The sequence below is a fragment of the Olea europaea genome, chromosome 17 (genome assembly GCF_002742605.1).
Source record: "Olea europaea var. sylvestris chromosome 17, O_europaea_v1, whole genome shotgun sequence".
NCBI lineage: Eukaryota > Viridiplantae > Streptophyta > Magnoliopsida > Lamiales > Oleaceae > Olea > Olea europaea.
In genome coordinates, this window is record NC_036253.1 from 22,346,341 (window position 1) to 22,359,203 (window position 12,863).

Consider the following 12,863-nt stretch of genomic DNA (forward strand, 5'->3'; position numbering starts at 1 on the left):
AATGTAGTGAGAAAATATTTAGTTCGTGTTTGATAGTAATTTTTCATCCCAAAAAATCAATTTTTTTGCTTTTATTTCATCACCGTCACTTTGATTTCTTTATTCTCATAATCATTATCGGACATACATTTATTTATTGTAACTCCTTTAAATTGTTCAGAACTAACGCTTGAGCTACCAAGCACATACATTTTGACTTCCTTATGTTGGTTTTGAAGGCATCCATAATTCAAATTTTTTAGAAAAGGTGAAAATTATTACTAGAAAGGATAGCCTGCCGTCCTACTAACTAATTTAACTACTGTTCTGCCTGTTAAAGTTGGAGATCGATCCAATTTTTAGCAAGAAAATTTGAAGGATTTGACTGTTCTATAAAAAGATGTCAAATGTTCCATCGAATTAGGAGGATTTCTTCCAATCATAACATTGAAATCTCCGTAACAGCCTCGTATCTTACATTTACCTCATCCGATTTTCACTTATAAGTAAGTTTATTGAAATTAATAATTTACCATTTCTATTTATTCTTTTATTTTTTATTTTTCTGGCATGGGCTTCTCCTTCCTCTTCTTTTTCTTTTTAACTTTGGGTTCTTTTTCCTCTGAAAAATAGAAAATCTTGGAAGAGGAAAACAAGAAAGAGTACCCAGATCGAGTTAGTCTATTCTGGTAAGATTTTTGTCCAATTTTTTTTGTTAGATTTTTGGGTTTTTATTGAAATTTATCAAGATTTAATAATTTCTTGTTCAGTTGTTCTGTTTGACTTTTAGATTGATTTGGAAGTGACACTTTTATGTCCATCTTGAGGATTTTCCTTCTCTTGCTGGATTGGGATGGAGAAATTAGTGTTAATTGAAAGATTTTCGCTTCTCTAAATTTGTTTCTGTTTTCTTTATACTGATATATAGTTTCCTCCTTGTGTAACATGATTCCAGATTGAATTAGCTTTGAATCTATATATTCAAGAATTTTGTGAATGGATTCTTGATTTTGCATAAAAGATTACTCTATTGGAGATTGTGGAAGAGCCAAGTGAGGATCTTGGGGAGGGTTTTGTAATTTTAATTTTAATTTTGTAATAATCTGAAGATGTCTGGAGCACAAGATCAGCTTGAGATCAAGTTTAGGTTGACTGATGGATCCGATATTGGCCCAAAGAACTTCCCAGTGGCTATGAGTGTTGCAACTTTGAAGGAGAACATTATAGCTCAATGGCCTAAAGGTTAGTCGACTGCATATGTTTCACTATGTTTGCACATGTATATTGTTTTCCGGGAAGGCGAACCAATCTTATGGTTATGAAGATTGTAGCTTTTGAATTTGTTAGGAATCCCGAATAAATAGATTGTAATTTGTGATTGTTGATCACATAATTTAAATTAATTTGTCGATTTTGCAATAAACTTTTAGATGAGGTTGAACATGATATTAGAGTGCACAGGAAAATGAATCTGGCATGCACGTGAGGGCACGCATTAAGGACATAAATTAAATAAATTAATTCCTCTAATGTGATACCTTAAACTTTTAGATGATGCGGTTGAATAGTGACTATGATAAAAGTTATGACAAAAATAAGTGCACACTATGCCAATCCCTACTGGTGTAGGTTGGGTTGTTCCAAAATCTGTGTTCATCTAGCCACTTAAAGGCTGAAAGAGATGGGCCATTTCTATACAATTGAGGCAATAAATGTTCTTAGCTATACATACAGGAATAGCATTTGATCTTTACTGTACATATTGAACCCCTGCAAAACTAAGAGCCCTCAGTAAAACCACACCGCTTATTATCAGGTTCCTAACGATAAATGATGAAGAAACTAGAATCTTGGATTGACTTGTGTTTATTGGTATTGTAGATTTATGGATTTAAATTGTTGAAAGTCGATCAGGTCATAGAATCAAAGATTCAAGTCAGCAACTGCCCTGTCCCAAAAGTTCTCTACAGCTTTGCTTAGAAGAAGAATAAGACAGCCCTTTTTATTAGTTCAGAATTCTATCTTCCCAAACTCCATGCTTCCTATGATCTAACCTAGTGTACTTTACAATTACGAGTCTCCACACACTTGGCCTCTGTATGTTTAGTTAAAATCCTATTTTAATAGCTTTTGACAAACATGGATGAAATGTGGGGATGAAAATTAATAAAAATTGTAGATCCCATGAAATATGTGATTGAAAATGAGTTTGAGAAAAAATGAATATTAGAAAAACGGGTGCCAACCGGAGACTTATCCTCAATCCCTCTTTCTGGGTAAGCTATTTGCACAAAGAAATGGAAGTTTTTTTTTTCCTCCTTCGTTTTCTTTTTAAGGTAATATCTTCAATTTAACTGTGTAGAAAATAATTGATTTAAGTTCTGATTCACTTATGTGCCATTTTCACGGATGTCATCATCTTGTAAGCTTCTTCACAACATTTCCACATAGAAGTTTTGGATAATTCTTCTCAAGTCCTATGTCAAGTTCACCGCTCTTTATATAATTGAGAAAACGAAATGTACAATGAATGACTTATCGTGGTACTGATAGGATTGAAGTATGTGACTGCATATGCACCCCTCCCTCCCCCCACCCCAAACAAAAAATAAAGACGAAGGAGTAAAACAAGCAAATTGGACAGAGAGCTTTGGCTAAGTTAGTTTGCTCCTAATACGAACTCTAATGCTTGCCTTACTGCATTCTTAAGGGTCACCTCTGCCTTGAGAAATATGATATAGTTGTTACTGTTTCTTCTGTTACTATATTTATTAGTTTTTTACGCTGCTCATCCTACTATACGTCTTTTGAACAGAGAAAGAAAATGGTCCACAGACAGTAAAAGACGTCAAGTTAATTAGCGCAGGAAGAATATTGGAGAATAATAGAACTGTGGCGGATTGTAGGAGTCCATTATGTGATATTCCTGGAGGAGTCATGATCATGCATGTTGTCATCCAACAACCATTGATGGAGAAAGGTCTGATTTCCCTTGTTGATAATCCTTTACAAAGAATGAGATTAAAGTGTCACTACATTAACTTGTGGCCAATATGAAGCATGTTTGGCTAAGAAATAGCTTGGTTTTCTGGTCTAGTTAGAAATAAGTTACTTATTTGAATAAGTTAAAGAGTTACTCTCAAAATATGTAGCGGTTTGAAAAAAAGTAACACATCTCTTTCTTCTTGAAACAGAGAAGAAATTGCCAAGTGACCTGAAGCAGAATAAATGTGTTTGCGCTATATTATGAGATGCCATTCAGGAAGGCACAACCATTTCTCGTGGTTAGTCGGTAACTCCATTTACTTGTGCTCGTGAAAGTAAATTTATTTTATTTTATTTATTTATTATTTTTTTTTTTTGTGCAAACTTCCATCTTTTTCTTGTGCAGTTGAAGATCTCTCAAGATGGTGTACTCACTGGGATCGATTTATGCGAAGAAAGTCGTGAAATTTTTAGTCATAAGTGGTTGTTTCTTGGTCGAGGTCCACGTGTGGATTTCAAATCCATATAGCATACTTCCTTTTTCTTGTTCAGTTGAATTATATTGTTCCAATCTTAGCCTTCTTTTTTATTGAAGAATTCTGTACTTGGAACCAATCATTTAATAGTTGCAGAATCAAAGTTAATTTCATATGTGATGGCTGAAATAAAAAAAATAAAAAAAATCCCTTTTTTCTAATTAGGCGTGATTTAGTTAAGCACGGATCCTCTTTTCAATTTTTTTATATTTCTTGAAATTTGATTTTCGTGTTCCTGGCTGTGGTTTAATTTGAGATATTTTATCTGATTTTTGGAAAAATTGATATCTTTATAGAAGTTTTTATATAAGGTATGCTTGTTATACAATATTTGATAGGATCAAAACGAGGTCGTTTTGATGAACCTTTTTGAAGAAGCTTCAAACGAAGTGAAACTGACGTGCCAACATTTTTAGCCACTGTCACTTCGCCCATTGCTTGATTTCCTTTAAAATTTTAATATATGTTACAACTCTTCTTTTATTTTTCAATAAAATAATATTACACGTAAATTAAAATATTTTTCTCCTTTTTTAATTATACATTCTCTCAAAAATTACTATTTCAAAATACATTTTACCCAAATTTATTATTATAATGGTTGTCAAACAGGACTCAAAGTTGTTAAAGAGGCTAAATTAACAGGAATAATTTTAGCTGTACAGGTCAGACACATGTCGAGGTGGGTGAGCAGGAGGAGATGGGTGATTATTTAAAGAAAAAATTCACCCACGCCCTTGCAAATGTGAGTGGCCTGTAGCTCGATTCAATTAACAAAGATCCTAGATTATGAGGTAAGGTTGGTCACAGGAACGGACGCAAAGATTCTTAGCTAGGGGACACAATCAAAATATATACAAATCAAATACTTTATTCTTGATTTTTTTATTGATTTATAATTGATCGAGAAAATGCATATTTATAGTTAAAAAATATTTCTTTATTAATATTTTGCTCATCATTTTCATCTGTTTGATCATTTTATTAATATTTTGCTTATCATAAGAAAATAAGTATTTATATTTAAAAAATTTATAGCGTATTTAATACAAACAATCAATTCAAGTGATCAAAAGAAAAAAAAAACATATAACCAATATTCAATCAAATAAAAATAATTCTTTAAATATAAGTTAAATTGGATATAATCAATTCAATCACATTCTATGTACACAAATAGGATAAAAGAAAATGCAATTTAAGTTATAATTATTTGAAAATTTAATTGGAAGGTGAAATTTGCAGTAGGTATAATAATTTATAGACAAATTATAAAAAATTAGAAAGATTAAAGTTTTGGTAAAAGGTTTGAGGGTGAGGGTGAGCGTGAGATAGAGCAAGAGAAAAGAGAAAAAATTCAAATTTATTGTGATTTTGTCCTTGTTTGGTGGACGTTAAATTAGATTTTTAGTATATTTTGATAAAAGTTAAAAAGTTAAGGATTCCATGAAATATTTTATTAAAATTAATTGTTAACTTTAATTTATATTAAAACTTAGATTTCAATTAATATGAAACAGAACTTATTTACAAAATAAATAAAAAAATAAAAAATATTCAAATCTCAAAAGTTGGGGGTCACATGACCCCCACGGCCCCATTCGGTCCGCCCATGGATTTGTTCATTTTAATAGAATGGTGAACTCGATACCTAGACCATAGGACAGAGACCCGTACTGCAATCTCCCAAAAAGAAAAGAAAAATCATGTGCGTGGTAAGTTGCTCCAGTTTTACAAAATTTGAACTAAAAATCGTCGTAAAGTTATCTATTCGTGGATCATCCGCATGCGACTTTGGTGTGGAATTCAAGAATTAGCAATGGTTACTTAACTGTTAAACCGCCTTTACTTTCCAGCCTTCTATACACTGTATTTTGGTATTTCTCCGAAAAGATTTCAAGAATCCCAAATGGGTGAAGTTAATTTTTATAGGTTACTTATTCATAATTTCTGAAAAGTGATCTTTGTTGTGTTTTTTCCTATGTGCAATTTTTCGTATATTGGGATGCTTCTGTGTACTATTTATTATTATTATTATTACTACTTACTTACTTACTTATTTATTTATTTATTTATTTATTTATTATTATTATTATTATTATTATTATTATTATTATTATTATTATTATTATTATTATTATGCAGAGGAAGGAGAAAAAGAGGTAATGGAGGTTGGATTGTATTTATTTTTTAATCAAAAGTCATACATGCACACAATTTTCATCATTGTGTTGTGGCCAAACGTGATTGGAGATCTTTGTTTGCCTTGATAACATGATAAACCACCTCATCTAAGCTTATAGAAAAGCGTAAATTATTGTTCTTCATGATATGTGGACATGTAACCTCACAATTAGTAGTGGTAAACCAGCCTTTTTCTTTATAAATGTAGAGGCTTCAATTTTGTATTTAAGTTATGTTGTCAACACATCCTTTTATGTGGAAGTTGAATTTATCTATTTATTTATTTTTTAAAAGTCTTACACGTACACAATTTTCATAATTGGGTTGTGGCCAAACATGAATCGAAGATCTTTGTTTGCTTGATATAGTGTTAAACCACCTCATCTAATGCTTATATAGAAGATCTTGTTTAATACATTAGTATTCTTCATGATATACGTGGACATGTGTTCTCAATTAGTCATGATAAAGCAGTCATCCAGAAGAAATCGAAGAATTTCTTGGGAATCCTATAAGATCCATTAGTTATTTTTTTCTCTCATAGATGTTCAGAACTTCATCTGGGTTCGAATCCTACTTAGATGTCTTTTCTCTAGAAATGTAGTGGATTCAAATAACTTTCAAATTGAATCGACCTGAAACTAGAAGAAAAGATAGAGCAAGAAACAATTGTATAGATGGCTATATATTATTTGTAAATAGAAACTATTTGATCTTACCGCAAGGTTAAATTTTTGTATTTTCCTATTTACAACTCTTTTCAGTCATGTATATTCTTGTTATTTGGATAACTTGAGTAAGAATCTAAGAATACTGGTGGTGGATGTAAATATTCACTGGTGTTGTCTATCAGTATACTCTATAAACAGTTAGTTAAGTGCACTATCATCATGTGCTTGCTTGTGTGCGAGCATAGGTTCCATTCGAGGAGCAACATGGGGCCCTGGAGGGCAGTTGCGCCCCCATTGGACTTTTTGGAGTGAGTGTTTTTTGGGGTACTACAATCAAGAGCTTTGAAGAAGACAGAGTATGCTGGAGCAATGCCCTGTATTTCTTTATAATATGCAATGTATTCTTTGTTATTCAGAAATATGACAGCAAATGCATCTAACAGACCCTTTACAGGTGTAGCTATCCTATAGAAATAAATGTCCAGTCTAACAACAATTAAACTAATCAATGCCCTAATTACATACTTTTTTTTTTCTTTTTTTCAAACAAGAAACATTTTTTTAATATTTTATTTTATAATTTTTGAAGTTTAAAACGTAGATGAAACCTTTTCCAATACTTGATCTATTTATCAATCTTTAGAATTTACTTGGTGATTATAAACTGTTAATTGACATTTGAGGTTGTAATATATACGTTTGTTGTTCTATAAAAACTTTCATTATCCATACTTTGAGGTATTGTGTAATAACTCTGCGTAATGTAAGTGTATAAACTCACTATTCTTCATGGTATTTATTTAAATTTTATTTATACATCTTCAAGATCTATTCAATCTTATCCAACATGATCTCTAATCTCAAAAGTCTTTTGCTTAAACCACTTCTTTGTGTTTTTCATGCACGCAATGCCTTTTGTTTCATTGGATTCTATAGAACAAGTATAAGTAAGAATTCTAACAATAAATTTTTAATTAAGATAGTAAAAAAAATCCATTGGATTTTCCTAACAAAGAGCAATCTGATTGTTCGGTTCCTACAATGGAGTGGACTAGGATGTCCTAGGACCAAACCTATAACATTGAAATATCTTAGAATTGGTCAGTAGAACCTGAATGCAACCTCTCAACATGGATGGTAATTGTTATGTTTGCTAATCAAGGTGCCAAAGAATTAAGAAATGACAAATTTGTCATTTTGGCATTTTCGAAGTATGAAACTCCATAGGAAACAATTGTATTGTATGAACAAGAATTATAACATTAACACTCTTGTGTTAGTGTTTTGTTTAAAAATTTATATTTTAAGTCATGTCCCCACTGAATTATATTCATTTCTCTGCCTCGGCCTGTTTCATGTATAAACAGGTATGTTGTATCAAGAAAGAAAACACTGTGCCATTTTAAAATTTACTTATCCATAATTTCTTTTTTTCTTTCTTTCTTTTCCTATAATGGTCAAAGAGCTACCCTGTTAAAGGGAGTGCAGCAGGGGCAAGGACTACCGCTTGATAAAGCTCACAGTAACAGTCTATAATGTCAGTGTCATTTTCTGCTGTTTTTCTTATTCTTAGAAATCATTTTTGCTTATTGTTTTAGTTTAATGAAAAGTACTAACTCATTTGGTCAAAAATTTTACTCTCGAGTTACTTTATTTAATAGAGCAAGAGTGAAAGGCGTGTGGTGGTAGAGTGCAGAGGACATGATGCTGCGAAGATATGTAAAATCCACCATGCTCATGGGCAAGCCATCTTGTGAAAATGCATAAAATACATATACAGTTATACCAAGTGTGCATGTCATGTGCAGTGTTAGTAATGGCTAGGGATATATGTCAATTACTTTCGTTAATACTATAATTTAATGTCTGTCAATAGCCACTTGATTTTACTTGTTAGTGTCTGCTCATTTATCTTTACAACTCGATTAATCGTGGTGTTGTGACATCTTTTGGCAAAATGACAAGGAAAAGGGTAAAATATTTGTCTATGCATGTGATATGTTTTAGTACTTATGTTTGTTCATACTTGCTGAAGACATGGAAAGACTGTAAAGAATAATCTCCAAGATATTTTTTCAATAGTGTGAGATTATTTTTCTTAATAGTTGATAATGTGATTATCATACAATTTTTCCTTTTAGAATTATTTATAACCATATAAAAAGGATTTTCTACTTTGTAATAGAAACACAAGTTTATTATATACAATTTATAATATTTTAACATGGTATCAGAGTGGATTTAATTTCATTTTGGGTTAAATTTGCAATCTTCTATTCTTCGAAGGCCGCTCGTTCTGTCAATTTTCTTATTTTGATTAGATATCCTCATCTAGAATATTCTTTTTCATTTTTTTAATATATTCGTCCATATTCTGCGTAGTCAAGTCTACTTATGTCATTGATTTAATCTAAATTTGGATTTCTACTTAATTCAAATCTTGTTAGGTGTTGGCTATTCTTGTTGTTTCCATTTTGGAGAGAGTTAATCTTCAAGTTGATTCTAGAATTCTTTTGAAAAAAAAAATCATGTTATTTTTCCATCGAATTTATTTCCATCACATCTATTGTTTTAGCCTCCTCATGTGCCAGGGTTCCTGTTTCGTTAGTCCTATATGTAAGCGTGGTACTAATAATGCCCATGAATTTTTGGAGTGCTACTATTAAACATGGTCTTTTCTTGGCCTGTCTAGTTATTAAAACCATTTGATTTTCTTGTTTTGGCCTTGTTCGTTATATTTTTGGGTCTCCTTCAAGTTTTGGTGATGATTTGGTTAGATTGGTGGACGATAAATTTTTTTTGGTATCAACTTTGAGTTATTTGCTTGGCTTGGTTGGCACGCAAGCAATTTTGAAGGATCCTTCGATCCTTGGAGGATGAAGATTTGATTGAATCAATTTAATTTTCAAACTCAATTTGATTGTCACTACACCATATTGAGTTTGATGGAGGGTGTTATAGATATGAAAAGATTTTAAAGAATAATCTCCATGATATTTTTCCAATAGTGTTGATTATGTGATTATCACACAATTTTTCCTCTTAGAGTTATTTATAGCCCTAAAAAAGGGTATTCTACTTTTTAATAGAAACACAAATTTATTAAATATAATTTATAATATTTTAATAATACTAAATAGATAAGATTAGGATTGAACCAACAAATGGAGTGGTATGGTTGAAGATAAATTGAAGGAATGTCGACTTAGATGATTAAGACGTGTTTTGCATAGATCCACAGAGGCTTCCAATGAGATCTTAGTAAAACAAGTCAAAATAGGGAGGAGTAGACCAAACTAATACTGTACATTATGGATGGGAAGGATCTAGTTGCTTTAGATTCTCTTGTAGATTTAGCAATGAACTAGATGGAGGAAAAGAAAAAAATTCCATTTAACCGATTCCTGATTTATTGAGAACAAGCTTAGTTTATTGTTTCATAATATCTGAATGCATGTTGCATGGTAGATGGGTGCATATTGAGCTTTCTATCAATACATACGAGGTGTAATGTCTACACATAATTGTCATGGTTTTAAACAGGACTTCTTTTATTTTCCACCATCACCCTTGTGAGAATGACTGGGTTTCAGTTTTTTTTGAATGTGAGACACTGAAAGCCAAGAACACAGCTGAGGAACATATCCAAAAGTTCATGCCTAAGTTAGCTGGATGGATGCAGTTGGTAAGAATTAAAACTATATTTTAAACTTTAGAAGTCTGTTTTGTTCAAATCTATCTATTTGCTTTGAAAAACTAGAATATGGTGAAGATTCAATGTTACCTGGTTTTAACATCATTTGGCTGTCGATTATTAGTTTTTAAAAATCTCAAACGTAGGATTGATTACCATTCCGTAAGGAATTTTGGTATCCTACTTGTAATATAGATATTGCTGACTCGACCCAAGAAAGAGAATGCAAACAGAATAAATTTCTACCTCTCGAAATTTATTTTAACTATGATTTATATTGTCTTGCTTATATCTGTGAACCTCAAAATTACTTGTGACTAATAAAGTTTTTTAGCTTAGATATTTATTGACTTATTTATGTCTGTAAACCTCAAATTAATTGTAACTAATCAAATCATTTTGCTTAATGTGAGGAATAAACGTGGTCATTTAAATGGTTTTTACTATGGTTTTGGTTCATACTTGTCTGTTATGTCATTTTGTAGAGTGTCAATGTAAATGCCTTAAGATACTTTTGAGCCCTTGCTGATCTGTCATTTTTTATTCATCTTGCAAACATTTGCAAGAAGTCTGCTCTTGCAGTTAAAATTGGCCCAATGAGCATCACCAGAGTAGACTTTGAAGCAGAGGCCGAACAAGAGCACAGTCAGCAGAATACGTGATATTGATGGTGTTGAACTCTGTCGTTAATTAATAGCTGCCTTTCGCTTTCCGTTTTTGATCCAAACGTTGTCGATATAGGTATGTAAATTATTTTCTGCTGGATCTAATTTCAGTAGATATGCCTAACGACCTACATGAATGAATATTCTAATGCACCTAAAGGCCTACGTGAATGAATATTCTAATGGTTTTGTAAACTTGTCTCAAGACTCTTGGACTCGATTGCAACATAAATGTGCCGGAAAGGATGGCCATGTTAGATTCAAAGTGACTTCCATATTATTGTTAACATGTTTGGTAAGATGGACTACATGATACTAGAAAGTATAATTGTTTGGGGTAAAGAAGATATGATTCTGACATGTTTAGTTTGATGGGTTGGACAATAATAGATCATGTAAATGAAGTTATAAACTTGTTAAAAAACTATCCAATATTTGTTCGGTCGGTTTCGGGGCCACGGTTAGTATTGGATGGTGCAAACTGGATTTGGGTTACCTGAAATTGAATGCAGATGATATAGTCTCTGTCGAAGAGGATTTTATTGAAATGGGATTCATCATGAGAGATCATAATGGTCTGGTCGTGGTGGCCAGCTCTCGGCAGATTAGGGGCCTTTTTGACCCTGAAGTTGCTGAATCAATTGCCCTGTGTTATGGTCTCCAGTTGCAAAGGAAAATGGCTTCATGGATTTGGAAGTTGAGTCCAATGCTCACAGGGTAGTTCACAGTCGAAACCTCGTTTCTTTATTGGCATCTAATGCTGCTATTTTAATGGTCCATTTAAATGGTTTTTACTATGGTTTTGGTTCATACTTGTCTGTTATGTCATTTTGTAGAGTGTCAATGTAAATGCCTTAAGATACTTTTGAGCCCTTGCTGATCTGTCATTTTTTATTCATCTTGCAAACATTTGCAAGAAGTCTGCTCTTGCAGTTAAAATTGGCCCAATGAGCATCACCAGAGTAGACTTTGGCCGAACAAGAGCACAGTCAGCAGAATACGTGATATTGATGGTGTTGAACTCTGTCGTTAATTAATAGCTGCCTTTCGCTTTCCGTTTTTGATCCAAATGTTGTCGATATAGGTATGTAAATTATTTTCTGCTGGATCTAATTTCAGTAGATATGCCTAACGACCTACATGAATGAATATTCTAATGTACCTAAAGGCCTACGTGAATGAATATTCTAATGGTTTTGTAAACTTGTCTCAAGACTCTTGGACTCGATTGCAACATAAATGTGCCGGAAAGGATGGCCATGTTAGATTCAAAGTGACTTCCATATTATTGTTAACATGTTTGGTAAGATGGACTACATGATACTAGAAAGTATAATTTTTTGGGGTAAAGAAGATATGATTCTGACATGTTTAGTTTGATGGGTTGGACAATAATAGATCATGTAAATGAAGTTATAAACTTGTTAAAAAACTATCCAATATTTGTTCGGTCGGTTTCGGGGCCACGGTTAGTATTGGATGGTGCAAACTGGATTTGGGTTACCTGAAATTGAATGCAGATGATATAGTCTCTGTCGAAGAGGATTTTATTGAAATGGGATTCATCATGAGAGATCATAATGGTCTGGTCGTGGTGGCCAGCTCTCGGCAGATTAGGGGCCTTTTTGACCCTGAAGTTGCTGAATCAATTGCCCTGTGTTATGGTCTCCAGTTGCAAAGGAAAATGGCTTCATGGATTTGGAAGTTGAGTCCAATGCTCACAGGGTAGTTCACAGTCGAAACCTCGTTTCTTTATTGGCATCTAATGCTGCTATTTTATAGGGCATCTCAGCTCTTTTAGTTATTCGCTCTGGACAGTGTTGCTACATACCTCGTTTGGGAACAACCAAGGCTCATGGGATTGCTCATTTTATTATTACTACCCCACGGTCTTATGATTAGTTTGATTGTACTCTGTTTGATTTTGGGAGGTAGTAGTATTGATCGACGTATATTTTTTGATCGAATAGCTTCCTGTGTCATCTATGGTCAGTCTCTTTTCGAGAGAAGATTTTGTACCTTGCCTGATTCTAAAGAAATTCGAGTCAATTATCATATTTTGTTAGGTTCTTAGAAGCAATTGATGACCCTTTTCTTTGCATTAGAGTTGGTGGATTTAGTTGTAGATATACCGACGTGTCAGGTCGAA

At 32.6% G+C, this 12,863-nt stretch overlaps 2 protein-coding genes across 7 annotated transcripts; both read left to right on the forward strand.

The window, feature by feature from the left end:
• Positions 1 to 293: 293 nt before the first annotated feature.
• Positions 294 to 3,615, forward strand: LOC111365431 (membrane-anchored ubiquitin-fold protein 2-like). Of its 6 annotated transcripts, none has more exons than XM_022985967.1 (6): positions 294 to 485; positions 613 to 668; positions 750 to 1,221; positions 2,795 to 2,959; positions 3,174 to 3,271; positions 3,371 to 3,615. In XM_022985967.1, the coding sequence occupies exons 3-5, from the start codon at positions 1,089 to 1,091 to the stop codon at positions 3,227 to 3,229; spliced, it is 354 nt and encodes a 117-aa protein (XP_022841735.1). In that variant the 5' UTR covers positions 294 to 485; positions 613 to 668; positions 750 to 1,088; the 3' UTR covers positions 3,230 to 3,271; positions 3,371 to 3,615. The 6 variants fall into 6 exon arrangements, with proteins under 6 accessions (XP_022841735.1, XP_022841730.1, XP_022841731.1 ...); XM_022985962.1 differs by having other exon boundaries at positions 296 to 485; positions 3,174 to 3,263; XM_022985963.1 differs by having other exon boundaries at positions 296 to 485; positions 770 to 1,221; positions 3,174 to 3,263.
• A 4,050-nt stretch (positions 3,616 to 7,665) lies between these two features.
• Positions 7,666 to 11,919, forward strand: LOC111365722. Its single transcript, XM_022986259.1, has 5 exons — positions 7,666 to 7,722; positions 7,833 to 7,892; positions 8,017 to 8,109; positions 9,867 to 10,040; positions 11,632 to 11,919. Exons 1-5 carry the CDS (start codon positions 7,666 to 7,668, stop codon positions 11,749 to 11,751), a joined length of 504 nt encoding a protein of 167 aa, XP_022842027.1. The 3' UTR covers positions 11,752 to 11,919.
• Positions 11,920 to 12,863: the final 944 nt, after the last annotated feature.

Coding starts and splice junctions, on each gene's coding strand:
- LOC111365431 (XM_022985967.1), top strand. CDS start 1,089: ATGTCTGGAGCACAAGATCAGCTTGAGATCAAGTTTAGGTTGACTGAT. Junction 1,222..2,794: donor TATAGCTCAATGGCCTAAAG/GTTAGTCGACTG, acceptor TCTTTTGAACAG/AGAAAGAAAATGGTCCACAG. Junction 2,960..3,173: donor ACAACCATTGATGGAGAAAG/GTCTGATTTCCC, acceptor TTCTTGAAACAG/AGAAGAAATTGCCAAGTGAC.
- LOC111365722 (XM_022986259.1), top strand. CDS start 7,666: ATGTCCCCACTGAATTATATTCATTTCTCTGCCTCGGCCTGTTTCATG. Junction 7,723..7,832: donor CCTGTTTCATGTATAAACAG/GTATGTTGTATC, acceptor CTACCCTGTTAA/AGGGAGTGCAGCAGGGGCAA. Junction 10,041..11,631: donor TAGCTGGATGGATGCAGTTG/GTAAGAATTAAA, acceptor AACATTTGCAAG/AAGTCTGCTCTTGCAGTTAA.